This window comes from Amblyraja radiata, chromosome 10 (genome assembly GCF_010909765.2).
Source record: "Amblyraja radiata isolate CabotCenter1 chromosome 10, sAmbRad1.1.pri, whole genome shotgun sequence".
Taxonomy (NCBI): domain Eukaryota; kingdom Metazoa; phylum Chordata; class Chondrichthyes; order Rajiformes; family Rajidae; genus Amblyraja; species Amblyraja radiata.
In genome coordinates this window covers 39,535,027-39,558,493 of record NC_045965.1, presented here as the reverse complement: position 1 = coordinate 39,558,493, position 23,467 = coordinate 39,535,027, and the positions used below count along the sequence as shown (strand labels likewise).

The 23,467-nt window shown below is 40.9% G+C and overlaps 1 protein-coding gene across 2 annotated transcripts in view; it reads left to right on the top strand.

The window, feature by feature from the left end:
- Window positions 1–19,206, top strand: part of rab3b (RAB3B, member RAS oncogene family) — a 78,985-nt gene extending 59,779 nt beyond the window's left edge. For both annotated transcript variants that reach the window (XM_033028597.1, XM_033028596.1), the window contains exons 3-5: window positions 11,675–11,793; window positions 13,297–13,421; window positions 16,072–19,206. In XM_033028597.1, the coding sequence (XP_032884488.1) occupies window positions 11,675–11,793; window positions 13,297–13,421; window positions 16,072–16,259 (432 nt within the window). In that variant the 3' untranslated portion in view covers window positions 16,260–19,206. The remainder of the gene's footprint in view (window positions 1–11,674; window positions 11,794–13,296; window positions 13,422–16,071) is intronic.
- Window positions 19,207–23,467: the final 4,261 nt, after the last annotated feature.

The window sequence follows — 23,467 nt, the reverse complement described above, 5'->3', positions numbered from 1 at the left end:
CCCCTCCTTTTTGAAAAGCTTTGTAAGGGCCTGCTATGGTATCTTTGCCCTCGCTAATATGATGAAGGGACGATGTTTCCTCATTGAAAACTCCATTGAGGTCCTAAATGTATGTGGGAAACCATCATTATTGGCTCAACGCGACTCTGCCTCCCAGTTTCACATTCCAGTTGATAATGGTGGCATGTAGATGAGTGGATGTATTGTGAACAAGGTTTTCAGAATACAATCAAACCTTTCCAATCTGGGAGAAATTATGAATATATATTTTGTAATGTTAGTGACAATACTAATATTATGGTAGCTTTATTCTGAAAGGAAGTAAAGAAAAAGTGAAAGGTGAGTACACTGGGGAGCTAAAAAAGAGCAGGAGGAAATAAAAGCTGCAGCCTCCATGAATTTAGAAATCATTGAGGGCAGCGCTTTTTTTGGAGACAAAAAGGTGCCGGACATATATCGGTCCTTGCTGGTGGTGTCTATGGTGGATCGTCATCCTATGAACAGTTTAAGGGCTTGACCACGGAATTTAATTAATACATTTTATTTTTTAGACTTTGATAATCTCTTTTTATTTTAAAATATTTAAAAGTTTGTAAACCTAGTCTCTAACTTCTTAGAGGTGCCGATACTCTGTACTGGTGCATACCATCACCGTTTGAGGGGTTAGAGAGGCTTGGGTTGAATTGAAAAATGTTAACACCAACCTCAAGCTTCGATAAATGCAGTAATCTCAATGGATTGGTGTATTCTCCAAAGTATACAGAGGCAGATCAGAGATTTTAATACATTGAGGTCCCTACATTTTGACAGAAGGCTCTGTGTCAGGCCTCATGGGCTGTAACAATGAAATTGCTACTTGCTGCACCATTACAGACACTTTAGAGACACCACGACAACAAATAAATATACAACAAATTATTATTTATTTTGGGTAAACCAGTCCATAATAGTGCAGACCAAAATACTTAGTGCAACCTTTTCAAAGTCCATAATAGAGTGCTACTGAAATAAGCTGTTCTTGAGCCTGGAAGTAATGGTTCTCTGGCTCCTGCACCTTCTTCACAAAGGTGGCAGTTAGCTGCCGGAGTGTGGGTTTTTGATGATATTAACTGCCTTCTTGATGCAGCGCTGTGGATCCCTTGTTTGATAGAGTGGTCAATACCTGTGATTGATCGGACAAACACCACAACTTTCTGCAGCCTCCTTCATTCTTGACCATTCAAATTACTGAACCAGTCAGTATGCTCTCCACTCTACACTATATCGAACTCTAGAAGTTCGGAGGAGGTAAAGATGTAGACGAGCTTTCCTTGTGATGCACCAATGTGCTAGATCCATGACAAATCTTCAGAGCTGTGTACGTGCAGGAACTTGAAACTGTTAACACTCTGCTTTGCTGTCCCACTAAAGTCAGGTGCATGATCCCTCAGCTTTCCCTTCTGAACACAGCAGTCAGCTCCACGGTCTTGCTAATGTTGAGAGCAACATTGTTGTTCTGACACCACTCAATCAGATTATCAATCTCCTTCCTGTACTCTGACTCATTGTTACCTGTTATTCATCCAATAATGGTGGTATTGTTGTCGAATTTAAAGATGATGTTGGAACTGTAGCTGGCTATGTGGATGTGGATACAATGAGTAGATTAGGAGACCGAGCACACAGTTTTGAGATATTGCCAATTGAGGTCTGCCAATGAGAAAGTCGAGGATCCAGTTGCATAGGGAGGAGCAGAGACCCAGTTTCCTAAGATCGACAATAAGTTTGAAATGGATGTTGGTGTTGAACACTGAGATACAGTTGATGATGTTCATCCCACATCCTCACCTCCTCCCCCAGAGCTCTGCAAATGTTTTCACATATATATCCGGCTCCTTTTTGAATAAAATAAGTGAATCTGCCTTCAATACTACTTGGCAAGTGCATTCCTTTGTCACAGTTATTCTCACAATATGCTTGAATGGCTGAAAGTGCTTTAGACACCCTGACAACCATGGAAAGATGCCATGTAAATATATGTTTTCCTGTATTTTCAATCAAGTGCAAGACAATGAACTGATTCTTACTATCTCTCCAAGAAAGCCTAAACTAATGGTAAGTTCCCAGAACTGTTGTTCAGATTGAGGTTAAATAATTTAGCATCTACTAAAAATCCATCTCTAAACTTCCTGGTTTCTGGAGCTCAGTTACTCTAGTTCACTGCAATTACGAAACCTTAAAAGAAAGTAATCGATGTCAAAGATTTTTTTTAGAAATTGAAAGCTTTTCATACACTAACAGTTAAAAACTTAGTTAACATTGCAAATTTTGAAAATTACCATTTAAAAATAAATAACAAAGTTGGCTGTGAGCCCATTGGAAAACTGTGTTATCATACCTTTGATGAATAGCAAGTGATTGTAGGTTTAGAGATAATTTAGTTTCCGGCTGAGATAAATGTCATATTCTTAATTGTACCATCTTTGGACTGTTCTATCACCCCAGCTTTATTAAATATTCATTCCATTCTTTGACATGTTAATATTTATTTTGATGTCTGTGTAGCTAAGGATATGTTTTTGTTGTATTAATCAGGCAAAGATGATATCCCATAATGCTGATTTGATTATATTTTGCAAATTGCTTAAAGATTGCAGTCTCCATGCATAGTTGATCATTAAATTTGTATAAAAATGTAAAATATCACTGTGGAACATTGAAAAAGAATAATAACTATATAATATTCAAACATTTCTATTTCTTCATCCCTATTTTTTTAATAAGCTGACTGCAATTGACATAGATGGTTCTCCATTTCCAGATGATATGACAGATGGGAAACGAATGTCTAGCAGATGGGAGATGCCAGTCACATTTATGTTGTGAATTTGTTGTAAAGTGGGAGGTATAGCATCCAATCACTAATTGTGAAGTCCACATCCTGAGAATATACTGAGCCAAATTTTTATTTTAGTATTTAGTTCACCTGTTAAATAAAAAAAAAGAAATTGAAGTTGATGATTGATTAACCACTTTCCAGCAATGTTGTTCATATCCTTTCTCAGCTATACATCGCCAACTTCATTTCAGTACAGAGTCTATTCCCCAGATCACTCCTGACAATATGCAGGAACACGCTGACAGCTTGCTAGTAATTCCACAGGGCATTGCTATCTAGCCGCAGAACACACATTGGTGTATCCTGGGTTTTCAGTGCCAAAGCACACATGAGTGAATCCAGAGCCTTCCATTAGTTGTTGAGGTAATGGGCCAGACACACTTTGTATTTGAACCCTGAGCTCCAGGCCACCCATTGCTGGCAAGTCCAGCAGAGTACCATTCATCACTCACTTTCATTAGGAATGTTTATTTTTCTTCAGTTTAGTGAATATTTATGTTTTCTGTCGGTTGATAACAATTTAGTATGTTTTATTGTTTTAGATTTTAAAAGTTACATTTTAACATTAATTTCCAATATTAAATTATTAGACACATTTGGAGACTCTAACGGCATAAGTTGTCAGAAGCTGCTTCCTGGGTGGGACCTCGGTTTATGCTATCTGAGTTTTAGTTGACATTTAGTTGCCCAGTCCTTACGTGGTGCTTGGAGAAGCAGCAAGCAGAAGCAGAGAGAAGAGACTATTGGCTTGAGAGTCTGTGAGAAAGAAGGTGAGTCACAGGGAAAGACAGCTTAAAAAGAGCACCAAGACCCAGGTTCAAGTAATTTACTAATTAGCCCTAAAGTAGTTAATTAAGTAAGAAATTAAAAACAAGTACAGCTGTAGCGGAGCGGCCTTTTTGGGAGCGGCCTTGCTGGGGTGAAGGACCTTGGTGAGTCTTCGGCTCAAGTCAAGTCAAGTTTATTTGTCACATACACATACAAGGTGTGCAGTGAAATGAAAGTGGCAATGCCTGCGGATTGTGCAAAAACTACAGAACAGAATAGAACAGAATTAGTATTTACATGTTAGAAAAAAAAAGAACAATTTTAAAAAGACACAACACAACAGTAAATTAGTACAGTAAATTAGTCCCTGGTGAGATAAGAGTTTACAGTCCTGATGGCCTGTGGGAAGAAACTCCGTCTCATCCTCTCTGTTTTCACGGCATGGCAGCGGAGGCACTTGCCTGACTGTAGCAGCTGGAACAGTCCGTTGCTGGGGTGGTAGGGGTCTCCCATCAAGAGTCTTTGGCGAGGAGACTGAGGCAAGGAGACTACACTTGATTCGAAAGCTCAGATTTTTTGTCCGTTGAAGAAATGGCAGATAAGTTGGTGCAGTGTATTTCCTGCAGGGTGTGGGAAGTCAGGGACACCGCACCTGCAGAAATTGTGACCAGGTGCAGCTCCTGAATGAACGTGTTGGGGAACTGGAGCAACAGTTGGATGACCTCGGGGCTATCCGGGAAAATGAGAATTTCCTGGACAGGACCTACAGTGAGGTTGACACACCAAGGATACAGGAACAGCGAAGGTGGGTGACTGTGAGAAAGAGGAGTAAACGTGGAGTGCAGGAGATTCCGGTGGCTGTACCTGATGAAAACAGGTACTCTCTTGGAAGCGGACGACACAACAGGATTGAGTGGTATCCAGGGCACTGATTGCTTCCAGTACCTAGTGCTAGTGAAGGTAAGAATAGGAAGAAAGAGGATATGAATGTATGGTTGAGGAGTTGATGCATGGGGCATGGATTCGGATTTCTGGGTCATTGGGATCTCTTCCGGGGCAGGGGTGACCCGTATAAAAGAGACGGGTCACACTTAAACTGGAGGGGGAACAACATCCTAGCGGGAAGGTTTGCTAATTCTACATGGGAGGGTTTAAACTAGATTGGCGGTGGGATCTCGTACAGGACAGAGGCACGTGAGAGGCTAGAAGTTGGTATGGATGGTGGAGTGGGAAAGGTGAATGGACTGAATAGGCGAAAAGCTGGAGAGCGAGTAAGGAGGGTTGGTTTAAACTGCACGTATTTTAATGCAAGGGGCTAGACGGGTATGGCAGATGAGCTTAAGGCGTGGATAGGTATGAGCGACTGGGAGGTTGTAGCCATGACTGAAACCTGGTTAAGGGACGGGCAGGACTGGCAGCTCAATGTTGCGGGGTACAGGAGCTTCAGGAGAGACAGGGGTAAGGAAAAAAGAGGAGGGGGAGTTGCATTGTTGGTTAAGGAGGATGTCACGGCTGTGTTCAGAGGTGACATTACGGACGGTTCGCCTGGTGAGGCTATATGGGTGGATCTGAGGAATAAGAAAGGGATGATCATCTTGTTGGGGGTGTACTACAGACCCCCAAATAGTCAACGGGAATTAGAAGAGCAAATGTGCCGGGAGATTGCAGACAGCTGCAGGTCAAATAAGGTTGTGTAGTAGGGGATTTTAACTTTCCCAATATAGACTGGGAAAATCATAGTGTGAAGGGTTTAGACGGGGTGCAATTCCAGGAGAGTTCATGAGAGTTTTCTTAAACAATATGTGGAGGCCCAACACGTGAGAGGGCAACGCTGGATCTAGTATTAGGATGGGCAAGTTAATGAAGTGTGTGTGGAGGAGCCTTTTGGGACAAGTGACCGCAGATCAAATAGGTTTAAGATAGTTATGGATCGGGATGGAGAGGGTCCACGTGTTAAAATACTCAACTGGGGTAAGGCCAACTTTGAGGGTATGAGAAAAGGTCTCGCTCAAGTTGACTGGAGCAGGTTATTTGAGGGGAAAGGAACATCGGCCAAGTGGGATGTTTTTAAAAGTGTTCTGAAGAGAGCTCAGGATGTGTACGTCCCTGTTAGAGTGAAAGGTAAAGCAGGCAAACGTAAAGAAGCTTGGCTGATGAGGAAAATTGAGATGTTAGTCCAAAACAAGAAGAATGCATGGGACAGGTATAGGCAGCTGGGATCAAGTACATCCCTGGAGGAGTTTTGGGAACTAAGGAGCAACCTAAAAAAGGAGATCAGAAGGGCAAAATGGGACCAAGAGATAGCTCTGGCGGGTAGCATAAAAGACAATCCGAAAAGATTTTATAAATACATAAGGGGGGAAAGGGTAACTAGAGAGAGAGTGGGGCCTCTCAGGAATAAGAGTGGAGCCACAGGAGATGGGCAAGGTCCTCAATGAGTATTTATCCTCTGTATTTACCGAGGAGAAAGACAGTAGAAAGGAGAAATTGGAGCAGTCACTTGAAGTGTCATGAGAGCAATCATGGTTACCGTGGAGGAAGTACTGAAGGTACTGTCATGTTTGAAGGTAGACAAATCTCCAGGGCCTGATCAGATATATCCGAGGAAATTGTGGGAAACTAGAGAGGAAATTGCGGGAGCCCTGGTTGAAATTTATGAGTTGTGCTTAAATACAGGAGAAGTGCCAGAGGACTGGAGGGTGGCAAATGTTGTGACTCTTTTCATGAAGGGCTGCAGGGAAAATGCTGGGAACTATAGTTTAACATCTGTAGTTGGTAAGTTACTTGAGAGTATTCTGAGGGATAGGATATAGAGGCATTTGGATGGGCAAGGGCTGATTAGGGACAGTCAGCATAGTTTTGTACATGGGAGGTCGTGTCTCACAAATCTGATTGATTTTTTTGAAGACGTGAGCAAAAAGATTGATGAAGGCAAAGCTGTTGTGTACATGGACTTTACTAAGGTGTTCGACAAGGTGCCGTGTGGAAGGCTGCTCTGGAAGGTTAGATCTTATGGGAACCAAGGAGAGATAGCTGAATGGATAGCAAATTGGCTCCATGGAAGGAAGCAGAGGGTGATGATAGAAGGTTGCTTCTCAAAATGGAGGCCTGTGACTAGTGGTGTGCCACAGGGTTCAGTGCTTGGCCTGTTACTGTTTGTCATCTACATCAATGATTTGGATGAGAACATTAGCAAGTTTGCTGATGATACAAAAGTTAGTGGTTTTGCAGATAGTGAAGATTGTTGTGAATGATTGCAGCAGGATCTGGATCGATTGGCCAGAGAAGTGTGAGGTGTTGCATTTTGGGACGTCGAATTAGGGCAGAACCTACACAGTAAATGGTAAGCCTCTGGGTTGTGTTGTAGAGCAGAGGGATCTAGGAGTACAGATGCATGGTTCCTTGAAGGTCGAGTCGCAGGTAGTTAAGGTGGTCAAAAAGGCTTTTGCCACTGACCTTCATCTGTCAGAGTAATGAGTATAGAAGTTCGGAAGTCATGTTGCAGTTGTATAAGACGTTGGTGAGACCGCTTTTAGAATATTGTGTTCAGTTCTGGGCACCATGTTGTAGGAAAGATATTGTCAAGCTTGAAAGGGTTCAGAAAAGAGGATGTTGCCAGGACTACAGGGTGTGAGCTATAGGGAGAGGTTGAGTAGGCTGGGTCTCTATTCCATGGAGCGTAGGAGGATGAGGGGAGATCTTATAGAGGTATACAAAATCATGAGATAAATAGATCGGGTAGATGTACAGAGCATTTTACCCAGACAAGCAGAATCGAGGACCAGAGGACATAGATTCAAGTTGAAGGGAAAAGATTTAATAGGAATCCGAGGGGTAACTTTTTCCACACACCGTGGGTGTGTGGAACAAGCTGCCAGAGGAGGTAGTTGAGGCTGGGACTATCCCATCGTTTCCGAAACAGTTGAACAGGTACATGGATAGGACAGGTTTGGAGGGTTATGGACCAAGCACAGGCAGTGGGACTAGAGTAGCTGGGGCATTGTTGGCTGGTGTAGGCGAGTTGGGCCGAAGGGCCTGTTTCCACACTGGATCACTCTATGACTCTATTTGTTGATTAATTCACAGTGACCCCAGTAGCAGTCATATTGATCACAGGGCTTGTGTAGTGAGCTGGGAAGCTTTGGTTGGGTCCAGTGCAATCTAATCCATTGTAATTTGGTATCAAATAAGTACCAAATTAACTTATCTCACCTATCAGATGAGTGTGCAAAAAATGTGCAAAGTTTAAAAAAAAAAGAGAGCCATCAATGAATAAAAATAGTCCGTGTTAGAAGATAGGAAGTCATGGCTATGGGTTCTTTCTCAGAAAGGGTTTAAAGGGCAAATACACTTTTTAATGAATTTGAGAAAAACCCCCCACTATATTTAATAACTATTTGATCAAGACTTTTATATAAAGAAAAATATACAAGCTTTAATTTCAAAGGCAAAGGTTTGTGCTTATCTAGGAGTACATGCAGAGCTTGGCTTATTCTAGACAGTTGTCATGGTGATAGTCTCCGTAAGTTTATTGCTCAACAGAGAAATGTTATCATCAGGAAACAGATGCATGAGAAATAGTAGATAAGTATCTTTCCAGAAGAGGTTTATACAACTCTGCTGTTAATTATCCACATCTATTGTTAAAAAAAAGCTTTTTAATGTACAATGTGCTAATTATCAAGGTATCAGCTAGTGTGGTCACATTCTCGTCACATTCTTATGTAAATCTGTAAATGTAGACATTTTTAATGTGTGAGTAGCCAGTTTAAAAAAATCCACTAAAATTTGTGGCAATAAACAAATTTCCCATTGTTTGCTTTACAATCATATTTGTTTTTGTTCTGAAAAGTAAGAGCTGTATTGGTTTTTTTTTAAGTTGGGACTTTAATTATTAAAAAATGGTAGTTATGCTTCTAAGTTTTAAATGCAAGAAACAATTATTCCCTTAAATTACCTGTTGGACCTACATGCTAACTTTCGTTGATTCATGCGCAAGGACACTAGACCCTCTGATCACTAACAACTTTCAATCTCTTATCGTTTAAAATATATACTTCCTTTCTTTTTTTCTTCTACCAGAGTGGATATCATCATGGTTTTCCACATAATTTGGTGTATGCACACTCTTTCACTGACAGGTCATTATCATCTTAAATCATCTCTGCACCTTCCTCACAACCCATCTTAATTACACCATGCACTGGTCCATCCATAAAGTGATTTTGAAAAAAATGCCTTTTGAATGGTGTTTGACATTAAGCCAGGAAACAATTTATTTCACACATCTATCTTGTGCAAGTCTAAATCCTTCCTGGTGGGTCGATGCCTACTGAAATGTGAGAGGTTTCAAAGGATTTGCTCTCTCACAACTGCAACCATTGTATTTAAGGGCCCAAGTTCAAAATGACCCGGACCTCACCAGCAAGGCCAACCATAGCTGACATGGTGCAATTTAAACATTTTCCTCTGGTCTGTGAAATAATTTTGCCATTTCACAACGATGGCAGTGTGCAGCCAGTCGAGCTGCTGCCTCACAGCTCGTGACCTGAGTTCAAACTAAACCTCTAGTGTTGTCTGTGCTGAATGGCTCAATGGTTTATAGGTTTGACAAAAAGAAATATACAATAATGTTCATTTTGAAGGTCGAAACCTCAGTTTACATAACAGTTGGTTGAGAAGAAAATCAAATCATCTTCTGACATCATTGATTTTCTGCAGTGAAGAGCATTGTGAACATGGAATCCAGCAGTGAACAATATGAAGCATGTTATTGTTAACAGTTTGACTCCTGTGCTGACCTACTGTAGCTGGTATGTTTTCTACCTAGTGTAGACCTTAGCCACAGAGATCCAGGTTGGATTGCTCTTTGTTCGAGTCCTCCGTCTGACCTTACCGCCATGAGGAGCATAATAATCTGCCTTCCTGTTTATGCCACCAAAGTGGACAACCTCACATTTATCCACATTAAACTACATCTCCCATGCATCTGCCCACTCACCCAGCCTGTCCAAGTCACTCTGCATCCTTCTGGAAGTGGCGGCGCTGCCTTGCAGCTGCGGCTCGCCTCCAGTCCGTTTGTCTTTTCTGTTTTTTGTTTTTTGTTTTCTCTTGTCCCGTTTTTACAGTTTATTTCGGTTTATTTAGTTGTGTATGTGTGGGGGGGTGGGTGTAACATGTTTTATGACTCTTCCTTCGGGGGGGATGCGACCTTTCCTGCCGTATCCCCCGTCTCCGTGTCCGTCTGCGCTGAGGCCTATCACGGAGCTGGCGGCCTCCAACTGCGACCGACCTCGAGGCTGCGGAGGCAGAGCCAGGACTTACCAACGAGGCTGGCGGACTTCGGGGCTGTGGTTGCGGTGCGACCCAACTTCCAACCCGACTTTGGAGCCTCGGAGGCTCGGCCGCGGGCCAGTGGATGACATCATCGGGAGCTCGAGTTCTGTTTTCCGGAGCTCCCGCAACTACAGCTGCGTCCGCTGGACTGGAGGGCGGCAGCTTCGGCAGCTTCAACCGCCCCGGGCCGCGGAGTTTGAACCGGCCCGCTTGCGGAGCACGGATTCAGCCGCGGGACTTACTTACCATCACCCGGCGGGGTCACAACATCGGAGACTTGGATTGCCTCAGCGCAGAGGGAGAGCAAGGAGGGAAGAGACAATGACTTTGGGACTTAAACTGTGTTGAGTGTTTGTTATTTATTCTATGTTATGACTGCAGGCTAAACCATTTTGTTGCACTGAAAAGTGCAATGACAATAAATTGAATCAAATATCAAAAAATCCTCATAGCATCCTCCTCACAGTTCACACTGCCACCCAGCTTTGTGTCATCTGTAAATTTGCTAATGTTACTTTGAATCCCTTCATCTAAATCATTGATGTATATTGTATCTGTGGATTGTCACCTTGCTGTGGTGGAGAAGCTTGTGTGGTCCTGAGATCCTGAGAGTGATGCCGTCTGGAGCTATGCTCCTGGTAGGGCCACCCATGGCGGGAAGGTCAGACGGAGGACTCGAACAAAGAGCAATCCAACCAAGACCTCAACAGTGGAGCAGGTGGAGGATGAAGGCTGACCTTAGTGGAGTGTCACAACGGTTGGGAAGGCGGATGAAGGCTGCAGCAGAAAAGGGTCTCCGGTCATCTTGGACTCCATGACACTGGATCCTGACCCAGATCTGTCAAGGACCGTGTGGTGGCTGCATGTGCACCAGTCTCCCCACGTTAAACAAAGTCACGCACAGACGTCCTCCAACCCTGGACACCCATGGCCAGCCATGACCGAGGGGGAGCCTAAGATTGTATATAGCTGCGGTCCCAGCAGCCATATACCCCACTAGTCACTGCCTGCCATTCTGAAAGGGATCCGTTAATCCCTACGCTTTGTTTCCTGTCTGCCAACCAATTTTCTATCCATGTCAATACCCTAGCCCCAATACCATGTGCTCTAATTTTGCCCACTAATCTCCTACGTGAAACCATATCAAATGCTTTCTGAAAGTCCAGGTACACTACATCCACTGACTCTCCCTTGTCCATTTTCCGAGTTACATCCTCAAAATATTCCAGAAGATTAGTCAAGCATAATTTCCCCTTTGTAAATCCATGCTGACTCGGACCGAAGAGGGAGGGTGAAGAGGAGGGGGAGAGAGTGCTAGGGATGAGGGGAAATGAGCTGTGGCTGTGCAGTTGGGGGCTATGGGTGAGTGGTGGAATATTGCGTTGGGGGACCAAGCCTCCTGTCTGACTGGAGTGTCCCCCTCAGTCTAGTGTCTTATAAGTGGAGATTTTAAAATGTTGCTCTTGAGTATTGACTCTCATCAATACATACTAAATAATATTTAACTTGGACTTGTTATGGTTACTTTTACTCAGAGCGGTCTCGTTTACCTTTATCTTCATGCTATATTTACCGATGCCAAATTAATGTTTATGGATTAAATCTGCTTAACTAACTGTTCTTATAAGCATTGCAAAGGTTGTTTTTGTAATGTCCCTCTCATCATGAGTAAACTGGAGTTCTGTTTTACAGGATACAGCTGGTCAAGAACGATACAGAACCATTACAACTGCTTACTACAGAGGAGCCATGGGCTTCATACTTATGTATGACATTGCCAATGAAGAATCCTTTAATGCAGTACAAGACTGGTGAGCTGCATTTTCATTCTCTCCTCATTCTATCCATGTGTTCACTTTTTTTAAATGATTACCCACATCCACCTATTCTTAAAGTTCTATTTTCATTGGGCACTCCTAAGACAGATAACATGTTGTATAAATAGACCAATACAAATGTTATCTTGAATTCACCAGTCGGCGGTGACAGCTCACTTCTATCTCAAATGGCAAACTAAGTGATTTAAATGCTGGAGATGGGACCACTTTAACTCCCCTTCCCATTCGCATACTGACCTTCCTGTCCTAGGTCTCCTCTATTGGCAGAGTGAGGCCGCATGAAAGTTGGAGGAACAGCACCTCATATTTCGCTTGGGTAGCTCATAACCCAACCGCATCAACGGTTAATTCTCTCCCAACCCCTCCCTCTTCTCCTCAACCCCCCTTCCCTCCAGTAAATGTCCGTCAACCAGATCTACAGTTCGCAATGATGTATTCATCTTGGGCTCTCACCTGTCTCTAGCCAACCTTTTTGCCTGTTGCTGGCCCTGATTTGTCCTGTTTTTTTCTTGCTTCCAGCCCCCCCCCCCCCACATCACCTATCCATTTTCTCCAGAGATGCTGCTTGACCCCCTGAGATACTCCAGAATTTTGTGTCTATCTTCGATTTAAATGCTGCCTGATCCTGGCAGTCAAACTAGGAAGATATCTCTGGAGATATCTTATGCAATTTGAAAGGGGTGGTAACAATACATTTACCTGCAGCACATCCGAGAAGAAAACGAAAATTATTTAGGAAATTTAATTATTTTCCTGAATACATGCAGAATTGAATGGAGTTCAATTTCCTGTGGTGTTTCCTTTTTTGCTACCTAAAACTGTGGCATCAAATATAGTACAGACACAGCCCATCTGTAACAGTGGATCAGATTTCTGCAATTAGCAGGGTATAGCTCTATTTTTTATTTAATTCCTCTTTTGTTGTAGATCCAATGTCTATAACTACTCCTGAATGAGTACTGTCATAAGCACAGATTAATGGGCCTGTCCCACTTGGTGATTTTTTAGGCAACTGCCAGCGACTGTCATAGTCAAAAAATTTTCAATGTGTTAAAATTTAGCGGTGACCCGAAAGACGCTACTACTTTTTGCGCAACTGAGGAAACTACTCCCGGCGAACTTGTGGAGACAAACTAGTCGCCTGTAGTTGCCTAAAAAACAAATCACTTCTAATGTAGTATTTTTTTCACTTTGTGACTTTACTTCCACAATAATATACTAATAATAATAATACTTTATTGTCATTGTAAATACATACAACTAAATTTCAGGTGTACTGCCCGAGCGGAGCTCCAACGCCCCAATCCTAAATACATCTTTCTTGCATTTATCTAAAGTGCAGTATATTACTGTTATACTGCATATATTGTAGTAACTGCTGAGATATATCTTCATGCACATTAAAGAAAAAAACATTTCATGTTGTTTGAGAATTTCTCTGCAGTTCTTTGTTAATTACCATTGCTTTTGGAACAGGGCAACCCAAATCAAGACCTATTCGTGGGATAATGCACAAGTCATCCTCGTTGGAAATAAGTGTGATATGGAAGATGAACGTGTAATCCCTGCTGAAAAGGGAAAACATCTGGCTGAGCAGTTGGGTAGGTGATTGTCATGTGTAAAATGATACAGTGAAAAGCTTTGTTTTGCATGTTATCCAAACAGATCAGATATATTATACATAAACACAATCAAGTCAATCTCCAGTACAATAGATAGAGCAAAGGGGTAGATATAAAGTACAGAATCTAGTTCCAGTATCGTGGCACATCAGCTCTATAGCCAAATTCCAATGTTCACAATGGGATAGAATTGGACAGTACCTTAGCTTATGGAAGGACCATTCAGAAGCTTGAATACAGAGACATAGATGCTGTTCCCGAGTCTGGTGGTGCGCACTTTCAAGCTTCGGTATCTTCTGCCGGACCGTAGTAGGGAGAAGAAGGGATGACTGGGGTGGGGCAAGACTTTGATTATTCTGCCTGCCCTTCCGTGGCAGTGTGAAGTGTAGAAGGAGTAAATGGTGGGAAGTCTGGTCTGTGTGATGGACTGTGCTTTATCTACAACTCTGCAATTTCTTGTGGTCTTGGGCAGAGCTGTTCGCAAACCAAGCTGTGATGCAACCTGACAATATGCTTTCTATTGTGCATCAGTAGAAGTTTGTAAGAGTCACTAGAGACATGCCAAATTTCCTCAGTCTCCTTAGGAAGTAGGGGCGCTGGTGTGCCTTCTTGGCTGTCACATCACAACAGGTTGATTCACGACAGATTATTGGTACTATTAACACCAAGGAACTTGAAGATCTCGACCATTTCAACTTCAGCACCTTGATGCTGAATGAGGCATATACTTCACCATGCTTCGGGAAGTAATTAACTGGCTCCTTTGTCTTGCTGACATTGACGGAGACGCTATTATCCTGACAGCATGTCACTAAGTTCACTATCTCCTTCCTGCACTCTGTCTCGACGTTGTTCATAATTTGGCACACCATGGTGTTGTTATCTGTAAACTTGTAGATAGAATTGGAGCCAGATTTGGCTGTGCAGTTGCAAGTGAATAGGGAATGCATATTAGGGGCTGAGTACACATCTTTGTGGGGCACCAATGTTGAAAATTATTGTGGAGGAGGTGTTGTCATCTATCCTCACTGACTGTGGCCTGTGGGTCAGAAAGTTGAGGAACCAGTCTCAGAGTGGAGAATTGATTCCTAGGTCCAGGAGTTAAGACATGAGTTTGTATGGAATTATGGTGTTGAAGGTGGAGCTATAGTCAATAAAAAGGAGTCTAATGTAGGAGTCCTTGTTGTCTAGATGTTCCAGAGATGGGTTTAGAGACAGAGAGATGGTGTCTGCTGTGAATCTGTTGCGAGCATAAGCAAACTGCAGTGGATCAAGCTGGCTTTGGTACCAGAATTATAGTGGTCTTTTTGGTAGCAGGTGGGGACCTCAGAATGGAGTAGTGAGAAGTTATAGATGTCTGTGAATATACATGTCAGTTGATTCACACAGGACCTGATAACACGGCCAGGGACTCCATCCAGATCATTTGGTTTCTGTGGATTCACTCTCAGGAAGGCTGAACATGTCTGCCACAGTAACCATTGGTACAGGCGCACCCGAGACTGGCGGAGCAAGTGGCATTCCTCCACCAACCTTCTGTTCAAAGCGGCCGTAGAATGCATTGTTAATTGGGGAGGGACCCATTGCTGCCAGTGATACTCCCTGCCTTCACTTTGTAGCGCTTTATAGCGTGCAAGTCTTGCAACATCCTTGGTACAGGTATGTGTCATTGCCTCTAGAATCCAGCTTAGTCAAATTCCCTCTTGGCACCCTTAATGGCTCTGTATAGGTCGTAGATAGATATTTTGTACTGCTCGGGATTGTTTGACTTGAATGCTGCAAACTTGGACTTCACCTGGAAGTGGAACTTGTGGTTCATCCATGGTTTCCATTTGGGGAACACATACAACGTCTTCTTTTGTACACAGTCATTTACACATTTGCAGTGGCATATTCATCTAGTTTAGCAGCAGAGTCCTTGAATGTGGACCAGTCCATCTACTCAAAGCAGTCATGGAAGGTGTCATCTGTTTCATTGAAACAGCACTGCACGACTTTCTGTACAGGATCCCCCTGCTTCAGTTTCTTCTTATAAATAGGGGATAGGAACACATCAGATGATAGGATTTACCAGAGTGCGGTCAGGGAATGAAGTGGTATGCATTTTTGATGGTTGTGTAGCAGTGATTGAGGGCGTTTGGACCTCTGCTTGAGCAGACGTGCTGATAGATTTTGGCAGAACGCTATTAAGGCTATGTTCATGGTGGTGTTTCGTTCAGATTAATACAAAATAACTGGTAACTCATTTGCAGGCATTTAAAAGTGTCATCAATGACAAGTAAGACTCAATGAAAAAAAAAATTTCAAAATTGTTCAAGGAATACCTCGCCTGAAAATTTGGTAGAATTAAAGTCAGTGATTCGCACAAAAAAAGAACTAACTTAATTTGAGAATTCCAAATTTTTATCATTCCCTTTGCAAAAATGATGTAATAATTCAACATGTGGCCACTAACATTAAATAGAACTTCAAATAAATTCCTAGTTACGATGAAATTTATTTTATTTATGGTGAGGATGAGCACACATGAAGCCTTCCTAAAAATGTTGGATTGTATTTGAGATTTTGTCAATTTTCTCATAACAATAAGTAAATATAAGGATCACCTTTTGTTTCTTTCTTTTGACAGGATTTGAGTTTTTTGAGGTCAGTGCCAAAGAAAACATCAATGTCAAGCAGGTCTTTGAATGTCTAGTAGATATCATATGCGAGAAAATGTCTGAACGCCTTGATTCAGATCCATCAATGGGCAGTGGCAGTAAGCACACGCGGCTGACAGATAACCAACCATTGAAGCAGCAGAACTGTGCCTGCTAGTGACCAACATCTTGATGATCTTTGACCATTCCCTTTCTATCCTGCTTCACTTTATAGTTGCATGTGCTATGAAGGCAATCCAATGTCAATTCATTCGATATTATAAAGATGGGTAGAAGTAATACATTTATTTATTCTTTAAGATGTGTTTAAATGTTATGTACTTTTGTACAAAGTGGACATCAACTGCATTACAAACTTTATTATATTACTAATTGATTATATAGATATTTCTGAAACCGAGCCATTTCAGTCCTTCTGAATTGGAAGTAGAGATTTTCGATGTTTAAATACTTGCTGTAACTTGGTTTAGCCAGGGAAGTAATGAGGTTATCATGAAGGAGTCAATCAAGTAATAGCAATGAATTCAAAATAACCTATCAGAATTAAGGGAATGATTTTATTAAGTTTAACAGAGCAGTTGAAAAGTTGGCAGAAGTATCTCTGGCTGATTTGATGTAAAGTAAATGGAAGAAATATTACATTAAATTAAAATTACTTTATAAAAGTAAGAGCATTATTGGACTTCAATGCCTATAACTTCCTTTTAGTATATTCTACAGGGATTAGATTCTATAGTTATATTTATTAAACTTCTATCTAGAGTCTAATTGTCATGAAAATCAGGATGTTCTCATATTGTGACACGTGAGTTGTCTCTTTGAAGTGATGGTCTGGAGATATGCCACTAATATTGCAAATTCCTTGATCCATTTTCCTGTGTGGAACATCATTAGGGCACAGGATGGACTCTCATGACCAACTTTGGACATGCTACTGAATCCCAGCAATGGTGCAGGTTTGCTGCGATTCCAGAAGGATCAAGTAGTATTATGAAAAATACTAAATATCAAATCAACCACATTAGTTAAGTCTGCAATCTTCAGCAGCAAAGTATTAAGAACAATATGGTGGGTGGGAGGTGGTAGTAGAAGTGGAGGATTAGAATTAGAATCCGTGATACTTGGGGGTTTTAACAGTGCATGCTAGAACACATTTCCTGCAACAGTTCTTGTGCAGTGGTCATATAATTGACCAAGAGAGTGATAACATGCGTTCCAGTATCCAGTCTCCCCAACACCTCTCTCTCTATTTGCATGTCATGACAGGGAAAGGAAATTCAACATAAATAAAGAAATCTTGCTGAGATTGTACAGAGCTTTTGTTAAATCACAACCAAATATTCGGTACAGTTTCAGTCTCTGAAATTAAATAATATACTTGCTTTGGAGTAAGTGCAATAAAGTGTCATTAGATTTATTGATGGAATAAGGAATTATCCATTGAATAAACATGTGGTAAGACTGACCTATACTCAGGTTAGACGAATGGGAAATTATGTACAAGACTCTTCTCTCCATAGATGCTGCCTCACCCGCTGAGTTCCTCCAGCTTTTTGTGTCTACAGTAGAAGTGGATGCTGCTTTAGCAGCTTTGGAGCCAAGGAGGATTAAGGGCTATGTGCGATTGAAATACTTTGAACTTTCTTTATTCTAAGGATTATAATTGTTTGACTTCTTTTCATGAGGGGTGTGGATATTCATCTTTGGGATATAATCAAAGCTGAAATTTATCATTTTTCATCCACTAAAGGAGCCAGAGGATAAGGTTTGGGCAGCAAAAGGAACAAGGGACAGGATCAGTAACATACCATTGAATGGTGGAGTAAAGTGGCCTCCTACTGGTTCTTATAATCTTATGATATCAAACTCCACTATCTACAAAACCATTAACAAAAATAGCTTGTTTTTTATATAAAGTTTCTTACATTACAGAATAATCCAAAAATGCTTTTGCACTGCCAACATTGATTAGGAAAGCAAAAAAATCAGATGGGAGATTGATGGGACAGTAATAGTATAGTATGCACTAAGAGAGTACTTTTCATTTTCAGGTAACAATTACCTCTACATTGATTTGCGCAGATTGCAGAATCTCTTGCTAATAGCATTCAGTTTTGCTTGTGTAACATTTGCATAATTAATCACAATTGTGGGTGCATGGGTGCAGGTGGTTCTGAGTAGGAGAGAAATAATTATGTAAAAAATAAGGAGAAAATTAAGGGGAATGCCACAAAGAAAGAAATAAGAAAAAATTTGCATTTATATGGCTTTGTTCATGTTACCTAAAGTTCTTTTCTGCTGAAGGGAGAATATTTCAAGTGTGTCTGCTTTTGTAATGTCAGAAAAGCTGCAGCCCATCTCTTCGTAAACCTGATGCGGTAACGGTGAAATTTTTACATATTCCGGTAGAGATTTACCTCATGGAGGATGGGTAGGATTACTTCCTGATCATACAGCCAGTAGTTTCTCCAAATGTATTTAAGAATGTTGTACATTTAGTAATTACAAATTCACTTTACAGAGCTGTACCAAAAATCAAAAACCTGGAGTTGTTAGAAACAATGTTTTTTTTTCTCTCCACAGATCTGTAAAATGAATTTGTCAATCTAAATGTACAACATTCCTATATTGTTTCTTTTGGAGATAAGAGCATCTAATTACAGTTAATGTACAAATTAAGGTAAACATAGAAACATAGAAAATAGGTGCAGGAGTAGGCCATTCGGCCCTTCGAGCCTGCACCGCCATTCAATATGATCATGGCTGTTCAAAGGTATTGAATAGCATCTAGAAACAGTATGGCACTTACTTCAGAGCAGAAACTTAAATAATTTAAGGACAGTAACTATTGAAAGTATGTGTGAAGTGCATTCAAATTCTGGGACCTACACTTTATTAACTGTAATTAGACCCTCCTATCTGTAGGGGGCACTACAACATTCCCACTGGCGTGAAACTATTTACAGCAGCAAACTTTAACGCTATCATATACCGTTTTGGCGCATTTCAGGGATCACATACGCTCACACACATACATAGAAACAAACAAGATGAGAGTTTTAGTAATATACTAGACCAAGTGCAGACCCGTTGGGACTGTTCCCCCAACGTGCGGGGGAACAATTATAATCCTTAGAATAAAGAAAGTTCAAAGTATTTCAATCATTAATATCTCTGTCATTTTTCATTGACTGGAAAAATCCTCGGCGCACATGCGGCGGAGGGGGGCTCTGAGCGAGGTGGCCAAAAATGACGTCCGTAGGTGGCGGCGTTCTTTCGGAAATCGCAGCACAGATCGCCAAAACCAGTCAAGAACAGACTTTTAGTAATATAGAAGATACACAAGACAAAGTGGGACACGTTGGGCCCCGTTCCCCCAACGCAGTATTCCACCACTCACCCGTTCCTCCAACGCAACCCGTTTCCACCATTCACCCGTTCCTCCAACGTAACCTGTTCCAACGCAATAATCCACCACCCACCCTTAGCCCCCAACTGCGCAGGCGCGGCTCATGCACTCCCGCCCCCTCCTCTTCACCCTCCCTCTTCTCTCCCCTCCCTTACCTCTCCTCCCTCTCCTTTTCCCTACCCTCAGTCACTCCCTACCTCACCTCTCCCCTATCGCACTCCCCCACTAAACACAATGTTTAAGTAACATTTCTTCTCCCCACTCCTTACAACAATGTAACAAATCTCTCATTGCACTGGGTGGAACACTTGATTGGCAGCTTATATATATGAGACCTCATTGTGATGTCATTGTCAGGTGGAGCACCCATGTAAATTAGATCCCATTGTGACGTCATAGCTGCTAACTGCCAAAATCTGCCAGCAACTGCCACAGCATCTGTCAAGTTATTGATCTCAAAGTGGGCTTTTGTAAATGTTTAAATGTTAATAACTTGTGAAATATAACACCAATCTGAGCAAACCACCACAGGACAATTGTGAGTAAGGTGATGCAAATGTTTTAGCACTATCATAGTTCCGGGATCACATACATACGCACGCGTAGATAGGTAGAAAGATAGATAGGTAGATAGATAGGTAGGTAAAAACAAACAAGATGAAAGGTTTAGTAATATATATAGATATATACTGGACCAGGTGCAGACCCGTTAGGCTCAAGGCAATATTCCACCACTAACCCATAGCCCCCAACTGCGCAGGTGCGGCTGACGGGTTCCCGTTGTGACGGCAGATGTCCCGTTTTGTAAAGTTTCAAATGTGAATAACGTAAAATATACCATCAAACGGAACGAAACTCATTTCATTTACATCACAGGACAATGGTGAGCAAGTTAGGCCAAAAATTGTAGGGTACAATGCACAAATTTACAAACAAATATAGGGACTAACAAGATGAGTTTTAGTAATATATAGATAGATAGAAGATAGATAGATAGATTGATAAATGTACAATGATTGATAAGAAAGCATGCAAACTATTTTGTGTTAATAGATTTAGATATTGTGGTAATGTGGTAAATGCTCGGCAGTGATAATATACCCAATATGGTTTCTCCTGCTAAAAGCTATTAACACATTGAACAATACACAATTCTTGCCTCTTCTAACTTTGTTACTATTCGGTAGAAATGTTTGAGAGTTGTAAAGCAATCCAAATGATTAAGTATCACCTTTCACTTTTTTGTCTCCTTTTGAGTTGGGAAATGCAGTGAGATTTGTTTATAAAAAAGGGAATTAATTAACTTCTAAAGGAAGCCTGGATGGGTTTGCTCCTAACTTTACCGTTACAAATTGGTTTCATGCACTTCAAATGGAGGGCTCCTCTGTTTATTCCTATTTTTGAATTATCATTATCTTGTAAATACTTTTCATTTTCCCTTTAACCAAAATGTTTTAAACCAATTTCTCGGTCGGCTTTCTATCTGTTCTTTTGTCTGAATCCCTTATAGAGAATCACATGGCCTACTCCAAGGTTGCCTTTGTAGCATGCAAGTGAAACATCATTCCCTCTAATCATTTGTGCCCCGCTGCAACACTTCAACTTACCCTTAATGTCTTCTGCTCAACCTCATTAAACAAAGAAATGCACAAATAGTTTTAACACTGGCCACTTCTCCTAATCCCAATGGATCAAAGCAGTTCGAAAGCACCCTTGGACCTATCCACTGAAGTCCCAATGACATCTTCTGTGATCCACTTAAGCCTGCTTTAGTGAGCTGGGAATAGGACATTTGCAAATGCATTCTATTTCCAAATGATGATGTGATCAGCAACTGACAGGCAGATTTCACTTACCTTTGACATCTCTTTACTCAATATATACTCTTTGGTGAAGCTTACTCTACGTGTGCAGTTCATTGATTATTTTTATTTTAGAAGTTGATAACCTTACATTTTTTCTAATTATGTTCCATCTGCTATGTTCTTAGCCACTTCCTTCGCATATCCATATTCCCTTGAAGCCCATTTAAGTCCTTCCTGCTCACAATTCCACCTAGTTTTGATTCATCAGTAAAGTTGGTAATATGACGTTTGCTTCCCCAGCCAAAATCATTAATGAAGATTGTGAAAAGCTGGTACCTTTCCCTTTTTGTTTACCAAGTGAACAAAAGCTTTCAAATTGTATATTTATGTGACCTTAACGCCTGGATATTGAAGTATTGGGTTGGTTAGGTCCGCATAACTTTATTGTAACATGGCTGTTTCTGGTTTTGGAAAATCCAAACTAAACATATTGTTGCATTAGTCAGCGATAATGAACATAGGCAGTTTCTAGCCAAGTAAAGTACAATAACAAAGTGCACTGGAATGCAGCACCACAGCATGTTTCAGTAAGGGTGGTCACATTTGGATGCAGATTAACATTGACGACAGGATCTAATTATTCTAGAGTTTGCTTTGTTAATATTTTGAGCAGTTTTTTCTTTGTTGTCGATAAGCGTTGTACATTACTTTAATTCATCCTTGCCTGCAGACAAAATATGGAAAAAGGCAGATATAACAATAGTTTATCCTCATCTAAATTGGTGTTAATTTTCTTTGATTTAAACAAGAATATAATAGACAAGGAGTGTCTGCATTGTCTTTATGATCAACTGTTTTATTTCACATAGTTCCTTCCTTTTCTTTATGTAGGCCATTTGTATTTGATTCCCATTCACAAGGATAAGCTACCAAGATCAGTCAAGCTCAGAAATGTACTTTCATTATTTTTCTCCAGCATGGTGCCTGGTAGAGGCATCCCCTATGTTCAGGTTACAGAAATTTACTCTTACAGAATTTATGGAGGCAAGAATAAACAAACATAAAATGCGAAATAAATTTATTAATTTCTACTTTTAGTCACACAACACTGTGTAGTGTTGTGCTTTGGATTCGACATAATCAATTCGGTAGGTTGGCAATCACATCCGTCCCCTCTTCACAATGCCATATCCAGTCCGATGTGGAAAACGTTGCTGCATTCAGCTTCTGCGAGATATTTTTCTCTGATGCATTGCATTATTGTGAGCAGCAGTAGTCATGGCTCAGCATTTACACAATCTCTACTAAGTCATTGTGCTTTAACCCATTATTACCCCAAATTCATTCTACACCACTGTTTTTCCATTAAACCTCAATCTTCAATTTCCAACAATTTTCCTGTTATTCCCACTTTCTCCACCCTTTACCACCCTACAAGCCTGGCATATTTTAGAAAATGCCTCAAATAGAATTAGAGACCTAAAAAACCCCAATTAGTTGTAAACAAACCCTGTTATACCTCACGATTCAATTGAAGTAATTGTTAAAGATTTGTATGTCATGAACATCAGAAAAGCGATTAATATTACAATCAATTTTAACATTAATCATTATATTTAGTTCTATCTGCGAGTTTTGCTGATACCAAAAATTAGACAATGGACACAGATATTGATGATGTAAATTGCAAATAGCTGGCAGGGAACTATTTATGCAGGAGGATATCTGCAGTACAAACTGTCTAACCCGAACAAGTTTTGTCTGGGCTGATTTTAATTCTCTCTGCTTACTGCTGCTGTTTTTTTTTACACAGACCATTATCCACAATTTAGGAAATTATATTAAATGGTTAAACGAGGAACTATTGACACAGATCTATATTCCACTAATTTCTCTACCCTTGTATCCATTATGTTACACAAACACTTTCTGGCTGTACAACATATTATAAATGCAGATAGGAATCCTAATGCTAACCTCTCAGGTTTGATAACTCTTATATAACCAAAGAATGATGTACTTTAGACATATTGCTTTTCTCCATATTGCATAAGAATCTCTTCCTGGTAGATGATGGAAATATATTGTTTTACAGTTCAAAGATAGAGTAAAAGAATAAGATATCCTCTTCAGAAGGACATGAGATCAAGC